The sequence below is a fragment of the Myotis davidii genome, unplaced genomic scaffold, assembly GCF_000327345.1.
Source record: "Myotis davidii unplaced genomic scaffold, ASM32734v1 scaffold551, whole genome shotgun sequence".
Classification (NCBI taxonomy): domain Eukaryota; kingdom Metazoa; phylum Chordata; class Mammalia; order Chiroptera; family Vespertilionidae; genus Myotis; species Myotis davidii.
The window spans coordinates 1,405,683-1,416,452 of NW_006283788.1; the positions used below are offsets into that span (position 1 = coordinate 1,405,683).

The window sequence follows — 10,770 nt, forward strand, 5'->3', positions numbered from 1 at the left end:
GGGCAGTTGCTCTGTGTACTGCTTTTTAGCATGTAATTTTTTTTTTTTAGTTCTTATTTTTGTTTTGTTTTTTTACAAATAGAAATACATCCCTTTTCCATTTTTACTTTTTATTTCATGTCATTGTTTTGTCTTTTTCTTTTTAACTACACGAGCAGGGCATGCAGCTACCTTTGCGCTGATATTGTTTAAAGGTAATACTTATTTTCGGAAGGCAAGGCACATCATGTGGTAGAAAATTTCGTGCAAATTAGGAAACATGGACTTTTTTAAGGGTATTTTTTTTGTATCTTTTTTTTTTTTAAAGAGGAGGGGAGTAGTGGGGCTGGGGCTGGGAGACAGAGCCAGGTAGAGTCTGCCATGCAGTGCCAGCTGCAGTGAGCTGGCAGCAGGAGCCAGGCCACAGGAGTCCTCGACTAAGCACCATGCAAGTTAGGTCGCTGGGGGCTGCCAGGTGCCCCCTCCCCTACCACGCCTACCTGCACCCTAAGGTTCCCGGCTAAGCTTCCGGATACCCTAGCTGCGTGACCCCCCCCTCCGCCCTCCCAACCAACGGCCCATGCTTCGGCCCCCGGCGGCCACCTGCAGGGCCCTGGGGACCCACGGATGGGCCCAGGGGTCTTGAACCCCTCTGGTCAATGGGAGGGAGGGCGGGGGAGGGTCTTGGAACTTTCTCTTTATGACCAAGTGGGTTCGCCAAGCCCCTCGGGCTGGTTTGGGAGGAAAGTCCGGTTTCTGGAAGTGGCGGGAGGCTGGCCAGGCCCGGGGGTAGCAAGAGAAGGAGCTGAGGGCCAGGCTGGGAGCAGATGAGGCGGAGGCCCTGCTCAGGGCACCAGCTTTGGCCTAGGCCCGGGGCGGGTCATGGTGGGTAGATATTCCTCAGCGCCAGGCATGGAGGCTGGAGGCCGCCAGGGGGCTCAAGAGGAGGGGCCGGGAGGGATCTGTGTTTGGGCCTGGTTACCCTACAACACCTAACACTCCCTCCTAGGCCCCCCACTCAAGATGGCCACCTGGGGTGGGGGTGGGATGGGGCTGGGGAGCCGGGGTGGGGGGCACCCGGTGTCCCCAGCTTAGTGTTTTTGGAGCGGCTCAACGGAAAATGCTTAGCAGATGGAGGTCCCCTATGCAGCCGCAGGGGCCCAGAGGTGCGGGCACCCCCTCCACCAGAACCTCCGCCCCGTCCAGGATTGCCGCCCTTCTGGGGGCCCTGCTGCAATGCACCTCCCCGGCTGTGCCCACTTTGGGGGGAGATAAAAGTGCAAACCGTAGTCCCCCTTTGGGCTGAGGCACCAGGGAGGGGGTGTCGCTCCAGGATGTAAGGCACTGGCAGAGGAGGCGTTGGGGGGTGCACACCAGTTTCCCCAGACCCTGCCCCCACGCCCCAGCACAGCAGGATGCTTGGGGGACACCCATCTTTCTGAGGGGAGCATAGCAATGAGGGGTCAGGGACTGACGGTGGCCGGGTTGCGGGGGAGGGGGTGGGGATGCCCACGGCCACTCTCACGTCTCAGCTGGACAGAGGGGTGGGCGGTGGGAATCAGGCACTTAATCCACTCGCTCTCACCTCCCACCTCCTCTGGGTAAGTGGGAAGGGTCCTCCCCGCCCAGGGCTCAGTGGATGGAGACGCCAGACGACCTCCTTCCTTGAGGAGCTCTGGGTCTTCCCATTCCGCCCCCACAGCCCCTTCCTCGGAAAGTGCATTTCTTACAGTGTGTGCAACGTGGATCCCTCCCCTGGGGGTGTGGAGCCGCCGGTGGGTGCGGTGGGGGGTGCGTGGCCTTCTATGCCGCCGGGTGGGGCTGGGGGGCAATTGCATAGAGACTTCTCTTCCCAGACAGACAGGCGCGGGGCTGAAAGTCCCGAGCCAGCCCAGCACGTGCACGCTGTGGGGCAGGTAGAGATCCCGTGACGGCCCCAGGACGCTCCTGAGAACAAATCTGCCACATGTCCTTGACCCCTGGTGAGGCCCAGGGTCTCCCACAACCTTCGTCTGCCCTTGTCGCTCCCCTGCCCGCCCCGGCCTCCGTGGCGCCTGCCTTCCTGCTCGGAAAGGTCACCACCGGCGTGGGAAGCCTGGCCAACATCCTGGCGGCAGAGACGAAGGGGACACGGGGGAGAGGTGGCCCTGCTGGGCGTCCTGCCCCGTGGGGCCTGGGCCCGGGCATCAGGCTGTGCTCACCTGGTCCAGGTGGAGGTGGAGGCGGGCACCTGCCTTTCCAGAGCAGCAGTGAGAGATGAGTAACTTAGAGAGGCCCCCGGGCACTGTCATGTCCTCGTGCCCTCTGCCGAGGGGGGCAGGTCCGAGGGGGGCAGGTCCAGCTGTGGCGTCCCAAGGGTCCGAAGCGTTGCCGTCTTTGCCTTTTGTCTTCTTGCTTGGGTGGGTTTATTTTTATGATTTTTTTCCCATTTGTCTTTTTTTTTTTGGCTTTTTCTTTTTTTCCTCCTGTGTGTATGTGTCTATGTGTTTTGTCTTTTCGGCTGGGCTGGGAGTCGGCAGGGTGTTCTTGCTTTGCTTTAACTTTCCACCGAAAACGTGGGCTGGGGCCGGCTGTGCAGCCCACCCGGACGAAGGAGCAGGGCGTGGGAAGAAATCGTTCTTATCCCAGGTACCAGGACTAGCCGGCCCCAGGGGGACGCAGCGGGAGAGAGGGAGAGAGAGAGAAAGCCAGGTCAGGCTCTGCGGCTGCCCACACCGCCCTCGGCCCCACCCCCGCCCTGTGACCTCTGTCTCCCCCAACCCAGGTCTGTCGTCACGTGCGGGGTGACCCTGGGCAAGCGACTTCACCCCTGAGCAGGGCTGCTGGATAAAACACAGCGCTCCCCGTGAAATCCGAATTCCTGATAAATCTTCCAGTACAAGCACACACCATGAGGTTTTGGAATATACTCATGTACCAAAAAGAAACAAAGTTTTAGTCCTTCATTTATCTGGAATTCACATCTCCCTGAGCGTCCTGTCGCTGTGCTCTGTAACTGGGCAACAGGACTCCGAACCTCACTGCCCTGAGTACAGAAGGGGGGGGTGTGTGGTTTCACTCTGCCTCCAAGTCCATTTTCTGCAGTGCCACTCTATCCAGGTATTGTGACCAGCGTTGCTTCTTTTTTTAAACAAACATTCTCCCACTTAATGATCCCCCAAACCCCTGTGAAGGAGGACCCACCCCATTACCCAGTGGAGAAAACTGGGGATCACAGAAGTCAAATAACTTGCCCAAGGTCACCAGCGTGGGACGCAGGAAGCGGAGTTTACACTCGGGCCTGAGATGCTCCAGTCCCTGATTTTCCCTCTGCCCGGGACTGACCCCTGAGCCCGGGCCTCAGGGACTTCGGACTCCGACTCCCGTTTGCACAGATAGCGGCTCGGAAGGGAGGCCAGGCCTGCCCCGGACAGCTCAGTGTCGGTCTCCGCAGGGAAGCTGCTGTACGGACGCCTGCCCCTGTGGGGTGGGTCTGGGGACCACCACCCCTTCCCTGAGGTCAGGGCAGGGCTGTCCCTGCCCCTGCTATAAATCAATTGTATCTCCTCCAACCAGGCCTTCAACCGGAGTGCCCTGCAGCGGCTGGGCCATCCCATCCAGCTAGCGCTGTGGCTCCCAACCCCCACCTCCAACCAAGTTCAAGTTCATCCTGGCCATTACCTCATGTCTGGTTTCCCTTGGCAACCAGACAGACTCTGGGCGTGGCCCTCCCCGGTGGTGGCCGGCCTCCCTTTGGCCCGGCCTCCTCCTTCCTCCCCTCCCAGGCCAGCTGCCCGGCTCTGGCCCCAGGAACAGGGCGGCACCCTCAACCCCACATCCTCTCCCTCCGCTGAGAGGAAGGCTGAGGCAGTGCAGTGCCAGGGGTGAGGTCTGGGCTCTGGCATTCCCCTGGGCTGGTTGAGCCACCAAGTATGGCTTCGGGCATGTGGTGGCTTAACCCCCCCTGGTCCTCAGGACACTCATCTACTGACGGGGTGCGATGGGCTCCTGAGCAGAAAGGGGGGGGCTATCACACAGAAAAGGGGGTGAGGTGTCAGAGTCCCTGGAACCCCCTCTGGGGGTCAAAGTGACAGGTGACTCGGGACTGGGGGGCGGGGATTGATGGGGAACAACATGGGGGAGGGGATGGATACTGATCAGGGGGAGGGGCACAGATGGAGGGAGGGAATATTGATTAAGGGGAGGAGACAGGGATGGGGAAGGAAATATTGAGGGAGAGGGGCACAGATGGGAGGAGGGGGTATTGATCAGGCAGACGGGTACTGATGGGGTGGAAGGTAGCAGATGGAAGGGGGTGCATGGGGAGGGAGCGAAGCCACTGCAGCCTGGGGGTGGGGGGCAGAGAAAAGCAAACCTGCCAGGAATCAGGAAGGCAGAGGCGGAAGTGCTGACTGGGCCAGAAATCAGAGGCCTCGAAGCGCAGGGGCTGGGAGGGGGGAGCAGGTCCTCATCCACAGCTTCCTCCTCTCCACTCCCCTCCCTTCTGAGAAGGGGGGCTGACCCCCCCAGGGATTGGGGTGCCCTTTGTCCAGTGACCCAGGGTCTGGCCTGTGTCGTGTCGCGGGACCCCCCACCCCCAGACCTGCCTTCCCTGTTCACCCAGACTGGGGGCCTGGTCTCCCCCATAACCCAGGCTCCCTGGGGAGTCTCTCATCAATCTGTCACCTCGCTTCCATGTCTCACTGCCCCCAACACCAGTCCCAGAAAATTCTTTCCAATTCCCAGACCTGGCTAGGCCCCTCCCTCCCTCTAAGCCCTTCCATGGCTCCCCAACCCCCAGCCAGAGCCCGTGTTCCAGCTATTTCCCATCCCTCTGGCCTTCGTCAGTGCCAGGCCCTGGCCTGGGCACCCGCATCCTTCCTGCCTGGCCAGCCCTCGCTCCCTCCTCAGAGTGTCACCAGCCCTGTCCCACCCTCTCCGGGTCCCCATCCTCCCCCTGACCCGAGGGGCCGGGAAAGGCGCTGCCTGTCTGCCTGCTTCGGTGCCCCCCCTTTTGGGCTGTTCAGGTGGGGCGGCCCCCCTCCCCATGCAGAGTTGATAAGGGAAGGGGTGAGGTGGAGGGTGGCCGGGAAGGGTTAGGCAGGCAGGGCCCCTTCCCTGTTGTTTTTATTAACTTTGGTTCCTGAAGCCATCAGGACATTCCCAGCCTCCCGTGGGGAGGGCTGGGGTGGGGGCGGGAGAGGAACGCCTGCTCCGAGCCCTGGAGGGGGAGGCATCCAGCTGCTGGGACTCGGAGAGGATGGCGAGGTCATGGGGGCCTAAAACACAAAGCCGGGGGTCCTGGGGTCCCCCCAGCCAGCTGGGTGCCCCTGACCCAGTGAGCCCTGTCTGGTTCCCGGCCAGGACTCTGCAAAGCAGCGTGATTAACACGTGGGCACGTGAGGGATGCGGGTGGTCTTGGCCTTCCGGTGCCCTTTCTGGATGAAACTGGTCCCCTAACGTTCTGGGACCTTCAAAGTGCCCCCAGGAGGTACCCAAGGTTAGAAGACAGAGGTTCAAAGTAAGTGAAGCAGGGCCAGGAGGGAGGGGGAGCCAGGTCATCCCCACACGCTCGGTACCCCTGGAGCTGTACCCAGGCCCGCCTTGGAGGGCCCCAGGACACCAGACTGTGGCGGGTGACTCCCTGGGTCCGGTCAGCGTGGCAGATTCTGATCTCAGCGGAGAATGAGAGATGTAGCCATCTCCCCACCTCCTCCCCACCCCTGTCTGAGGACCCTCCCACAGGGGCTGGAGGGCCTGAACATGGCCCCTGGGACCCTGCAAATCTCCATGCTCTGTGGTTCTGGTGGTTCCGACCCGTTGCGGAGCCTGGGTGGGTTTCTCTGTGCATCTGGGCCCCAGAGGGCCTGCGGGCGCTGGTGCTGTCCTCGGGCCATTGTACAGTCTGCAGCCCCCTCCCCAACACGCACCGGACATCAGGGGCTTTGGTCCAGCCTCCACCCTCAGACTTCGCCTGTCAACACACTCCCCGCCTGCACACAGCACAGACTCGAACCCTGACCGAGGGCTGGAGCCAGGACACAGGGGTGGGGGGCTGAGGCCACCTCCCACTCCACCAGAAGCGGGGAACCGGTCCCAGTTCTGGATCTGCCGGGCTCTGTCCTCCACCGCTGTGCAGCCTCAGGCAACCTGCTCCTCCTCTCTGAGCCTCCTGGGCTCGCGCTCAGCCCGCCTTCCTCCCAACCCTGCACACACTCAGCTGCAGTAACACCAGCGCTGCCTCTGCTGCCGCCCTCCCGCCTCGCAGGCTGTAACTGAGGTGGTGCATGCACGCTGTACTGGGAGGCCCATCACCTGTCACAGGCTGCCTCGGTTTCCCCACCTGCCCCTGGCATCCAGGAGTCCTCTGCCACCTCCTGCTCACCTCCCCCATGGTCCCTCTGACCGATGACATGGAAGGGATGAAGACCAGGGGGTGGAAAGCTTGGGGTGACGTGATCCTGGGCAAATCCCCTCACCTCTGTGGGCCTCGGTCTCCCCACCTATACAAATGGGCCCGGGGGGCCAGAGCCCATGAGGGGTCTCCTGGCAGGAAGCTGGGGCTATAGCCATACCTGAGGCCCTGGAAGGGTATGGGAACCTGGTCCCCCTGCCACACTTAATGGCCACCGTGCCATGGTACGGCGAGGGGGGGTGGCATGGGACCCAGCAGGCTGGCCTCTCCTGCACACCCAGGCTGGCCCCTCTGCCCTGGCCCACCCTCCCGCCACCAGCTGGCCTCTTGGCCCCTACCTGTGCCTGATAAATGCCCGCTGGATCCCTTGGTCCTAATCCCACAAAGGAACGGTTTGCAGGGGACGTGCCGGGCGTAGAGTAGGCTGCAGGGAGGAGAGAGACCGAGAGCCCGTTAGCAAAGGGGGCCGCACGGGAGCACCCAGAGAGGGTGGCCGCTGCCCAGGGTCACAGAGCACCCAGTGCCCTCCCTTGGCCGACCTGGGCACCCAGAAAAGCTCACAGCCACAGGCCCCTGGGGTCACTCGGGCGGGGCGTCTGCTAGGAGTGAAGGCACAGGATGAAAGATGGATAATTCAGAAACCGCCCGTGAATTATTCAGGGTGTTCCACCGCCTGGTCCATCCTGCGACGGCAGCCTGCATCCCGCACAGGGCGCCATCAATTATTGAGGCTATTTTATTTATTAATTTTCCTCCTGGAGAGGCAGGGGGAAGGCTGGGTATGTACATCCACATATATATATATCTGTATATTTGTATTTTAATTTCACCCATCATTTTGTGGGCGAGTGAATAATTCATGGCTGGGTGCTACTGTGGGTCGGGCCTCAGGCAGGCTGAGACTGGGTGGGGAGGGTTTCTGTGTGGTCTTGGCCGGTGAAGTCGGTGGGAGGCCGTGAGGCTCCAGGGCTACGGGGGAAGCAGACTAAAGCTGCAGTTAGGAGCCGGGTGACGGGGAGAAGAGGGAATCCGTGTTTACTCTGCATCTATTAAGTGTCTACTGTATGCCAGGCACCGGGCATGATCCATTTAACCCACAGTGGCCTCAATGAAGCCAACATGATTATTTTCCCATTCCACAGATGAGACAGGAGGTAGTCGGTGATCACCATCACCGCATACTGACTCCACTCTGTGCTCGACGTTGCACTAAATGCTCTCCCTGATCTATTTCACTGACTCGCTCCCCACAGGTATGGTGACTGTCCCATTTTGCAGCTGAGAAAACTGAGGCTCAGAGAGGGGAGGACATTTGCCCAAGGTCACACAGGGAGTGAGTTGCAGAGGCAGGATTCAAACCCAGCGCCCTACACTGCATCTGGTGTTTAGGCAAGACCCGTCTGTACCTGAAGCTGCCTGCGCCTTGGCAGGCAGTGATGCTGCGGGCGGGAGTGCTCATGCAGGAAGGAGACCAACGGGCCAGATGGGACCGCTGGCCCTATGGCTCGAGCGGGGTGAGGAATCTCATTTGGGGAGCGAGGGAGACATCGAAAAGGGGTGAGAGGCAGAATGAGGCCTCAGGGAGAAGCCTGGGGGTCTGAGACTATCTGCCCAACTGGGGCTGCTCAGCCTGAGAGGACACAGGGGTCGGAGGCCCCAGCGAGGCCCCTGGCGAAGCGCGGACAGCCCCCCTCGCCTGCTCTGGAGCCCAGGGAGGGTCTGGGCACACAGCCCCTGCTGGTGGGTAGAGCCCAGGACAGGGAATCTGGGAGTGGCTTTCCAGCCTGGAGCAGCCCCAGAGGGGGGAGTGCATGGGGCCAGCGGGCCGTGATCTGGAGCCATATCCACAGTGTGTGGAGTTCTAGAAGGTAAGGAGACCAACCCAGGGGCTTCGCAGCTCACCCGGGCCTCTGGGGTCAGGCGGGCAGGCAGAGACCATCCCATGGATAGGTATGGCTCAGCCCAAGTCACTAGCAAGAATAGGGCCTGTTGGGGTCATTTCCCCACAAACTTTGGAACTCTGAAATTTTTATATGAAATGTCAGGATTTTAACACAAGAGATTTTCATTTTCCACAAAGGGCAGCTGTGGGCCATGCCTGGCCTTCAGGCTGCCAGCTGGAGATCTTCACCTACTGTCAGCGGCTGCTGGCATGGAGGAGGGCTCAGGGTCCACAGTGGGCAAATGGGGGCCCCAGGCCACTTGGCCAATGGGAGCGGACAGCAGACTTGGCCCTGATGTCCCCTAAGGCTGTCCTGGCCCCTGGGGGCCTGACCCTGCAGCCCCTCAGTGGGGACTCAGGGAACTCACCAGTACCCACCAAGCTGGGCCTGAGCCCCCAGCCGCAGCAGTCGGGGAGGGGAGTGAGGGGGGCCCCTTGGGGATGCCCACCCTGCCTCAGGCACCGCTTCCCGAGTGCTTACAGGGCGAGGTCGGTGACGTGCTTCCTCCCCCGGAGGTGGGTTTGGTGGCAGGGGGAAGCGCCAGCCTCGGCAGCCCGGGGGGCAGGGGTGCCAGCATCTGAGCAGAAAGGCAGTGACTGGACATTTTGAGCTGACCACTTCCATTTAACTGGGGGGAACAGAGAGACAGGTGGTTAAGGCGGCGGCACCCCCGCCGCCTCGGGCTGCTGTTCGCGTCCCGCTGGGGGACGAGGGTGGCATGGCGGGACGGGTTTGGTGGGTACTACGGGCCCTGCAGGCCTCCAGCATCCTGGGCCCGCACTTCCCCCGTCTCCTCCTTAAGCCACGTCATCCCCTCGCTTTCCTTCCGCCAGGTGCCGCCTTGCCCTAAACCACATGGTGGCCTCACGGTGCTCTGCTTTCCTCACCCACTGCCAGGACCTGGCCATCCATCACCTCGCCAGCGGCCCTAACATCCACAAAGCTCCAAACACCGAGAGCTTTTGTGGAAGTCAGGCCTGAGCTGCAGCCATAGGACCACGCCTGATTTCAAAGCGCTTCGCAAGATACACGCTGTCAATTCTAACATCTGAAAAGCCGAATGCGGAACCGGCCCAGCTCTCAGTGCTTCGGAAGAGAGCCGTGGCCCTCCGCCATTCGGGAAACCATTTACAGCAGAAGCTGCACGTTAGCAGGCCCCCTGAGGCCTCGCCGGGAGCCCGCGCGGGAGGGGAGGTCTGTGCCCCCAAACTCACCGGTCCAGGTTGCTGGCTGGCAGGGTCACAGGCCAGTGAGACGAGATCTTTGAGCGGGTCCTGGGGGTTGAGGTGAGGTGGGTAGCGTATGGCTGTGTGAGGGAAGTAGGTGGAGGCTGCCTGGGGCAGGATGGAGGTGGTGGGGAAGTGCAGGGCCGAGGACGGGTGCGGGCTCCGGGCGATCCCTGCAGGGATGGAAAGAGGCGGTTACTGCGGGCTCTGCCTGGTCTGTCCTGCTCTCTGGGACCGCACTGTGGGTGGCACCTGCACCTCGGTGCCTTTGTAACAGTGACAGCAGCCGGGCCCAGCAGGGCCTGTGATGGCCTGGCCCTGTCGTCATTCATACACCCAAACGTGCTGGCTTTCACGGAAAGCCCTCAAGGTTTTGGTGCCATCCCTGCTCTCAGGGGTTAGGTCCCCTGCCCCGGGCCACACAGCAAGCGGATGGCTGACCCAGGGCTGGAGCCCAGGCCATCTGGCCCCACAGCCCACACCCTCACCCTGGGCTCAGCTAGCTCTTTCTGTAAAGGGCCGGGTGGTCACTATTTCCTGAGACTGAGATATAATCTGCATACTATACAAGGGTGGGCCAAAGGACGTTTGCATTCAACCACTTCAGGAGGCAGTGGGGCTAACCCACGCGGGTCACTGTGTGGGTCACTGAAATTCGGGTTTACTGATTTTCAGAGACTTTAAGCATGTGAGCATCATGAAGCCAGCGATTTGAGCACTTACAAGGTTGTACCTAAGTGCACTGTGCCATTCTTTGGCGTTAACAAAGCTGCTGGAATAACCATAACCTGCATGTCTTCCCATGTGAACTGGAAACCTACTCTTGCCCACCCCTGTACAATTGCCTTTTAAAGTAATTCAACGGTTTTTACACACAGAGCTATGCAACCAACACAACAATCCTTTAGAAAACGTTCATCATCCCCGAAGGAAGGCCCCAGCCCCGGGCAAACACTTCCTGTGTCTGGACCTGCCCGACCTGGACTTTCACGTAAATGGAATCGCACACGGTGTGGCCTTGGGTGTCCGGCTGCTCTCACTGAGCGTCGTTTCCAAGGTCCAGCCACGTGTAGCTTCAGCGCTTCACTCCTTTTCGTGGCTGAATCTGTGCTGTTTGCTTTCGTTTCTAAACAATTTAGTCTGTTTTACTACATTCACTCTCTAATTCCAGAGCATCGCCCCGAAAAGAAGCCCTGTGTCCATTTACTGTCACCCCCCCCCCCCCCAC

General features: G+C 60.6%; 1 protein-coding gene across 1 annotated transcript in view; it reads right to left on the bottom strand.

Annotated features, from left to right (window-relative positions):
• Positions 1-93: 93 nt before the first annotated feature.
• The window catches only part of NFIC (nuclear factor I/C (CCAAT-binding transcription factor)), a 59,757-nt gene continuing 49,080 nt past the window's right edge, over positions 94-10,770 (bottom strand). Inside the window, exons 11-14 of the mRNA XM_015566974.1 lie at positions 9,531-9,715; positions 8,797-8,944; positions 6,712-6,797; positions 94-2,616 (exon numbers count right to left, since the gene is read on the bottom strand). Of these exons, the coding sequence (XP_015422460.1) occupies positions 2,599-2,616; positions 6,712-6,797; positions 8,797-8,944; positions 9,531-9,715 (437 nt within the window). The 3' untranslated portion in view covers positions 94-2,598. The remainder of the gene's footprint in view (positions 2,617-6,711; positions 6,798-8,796; positions 8,945-9,530; positions 9,716-10,770) is intronic.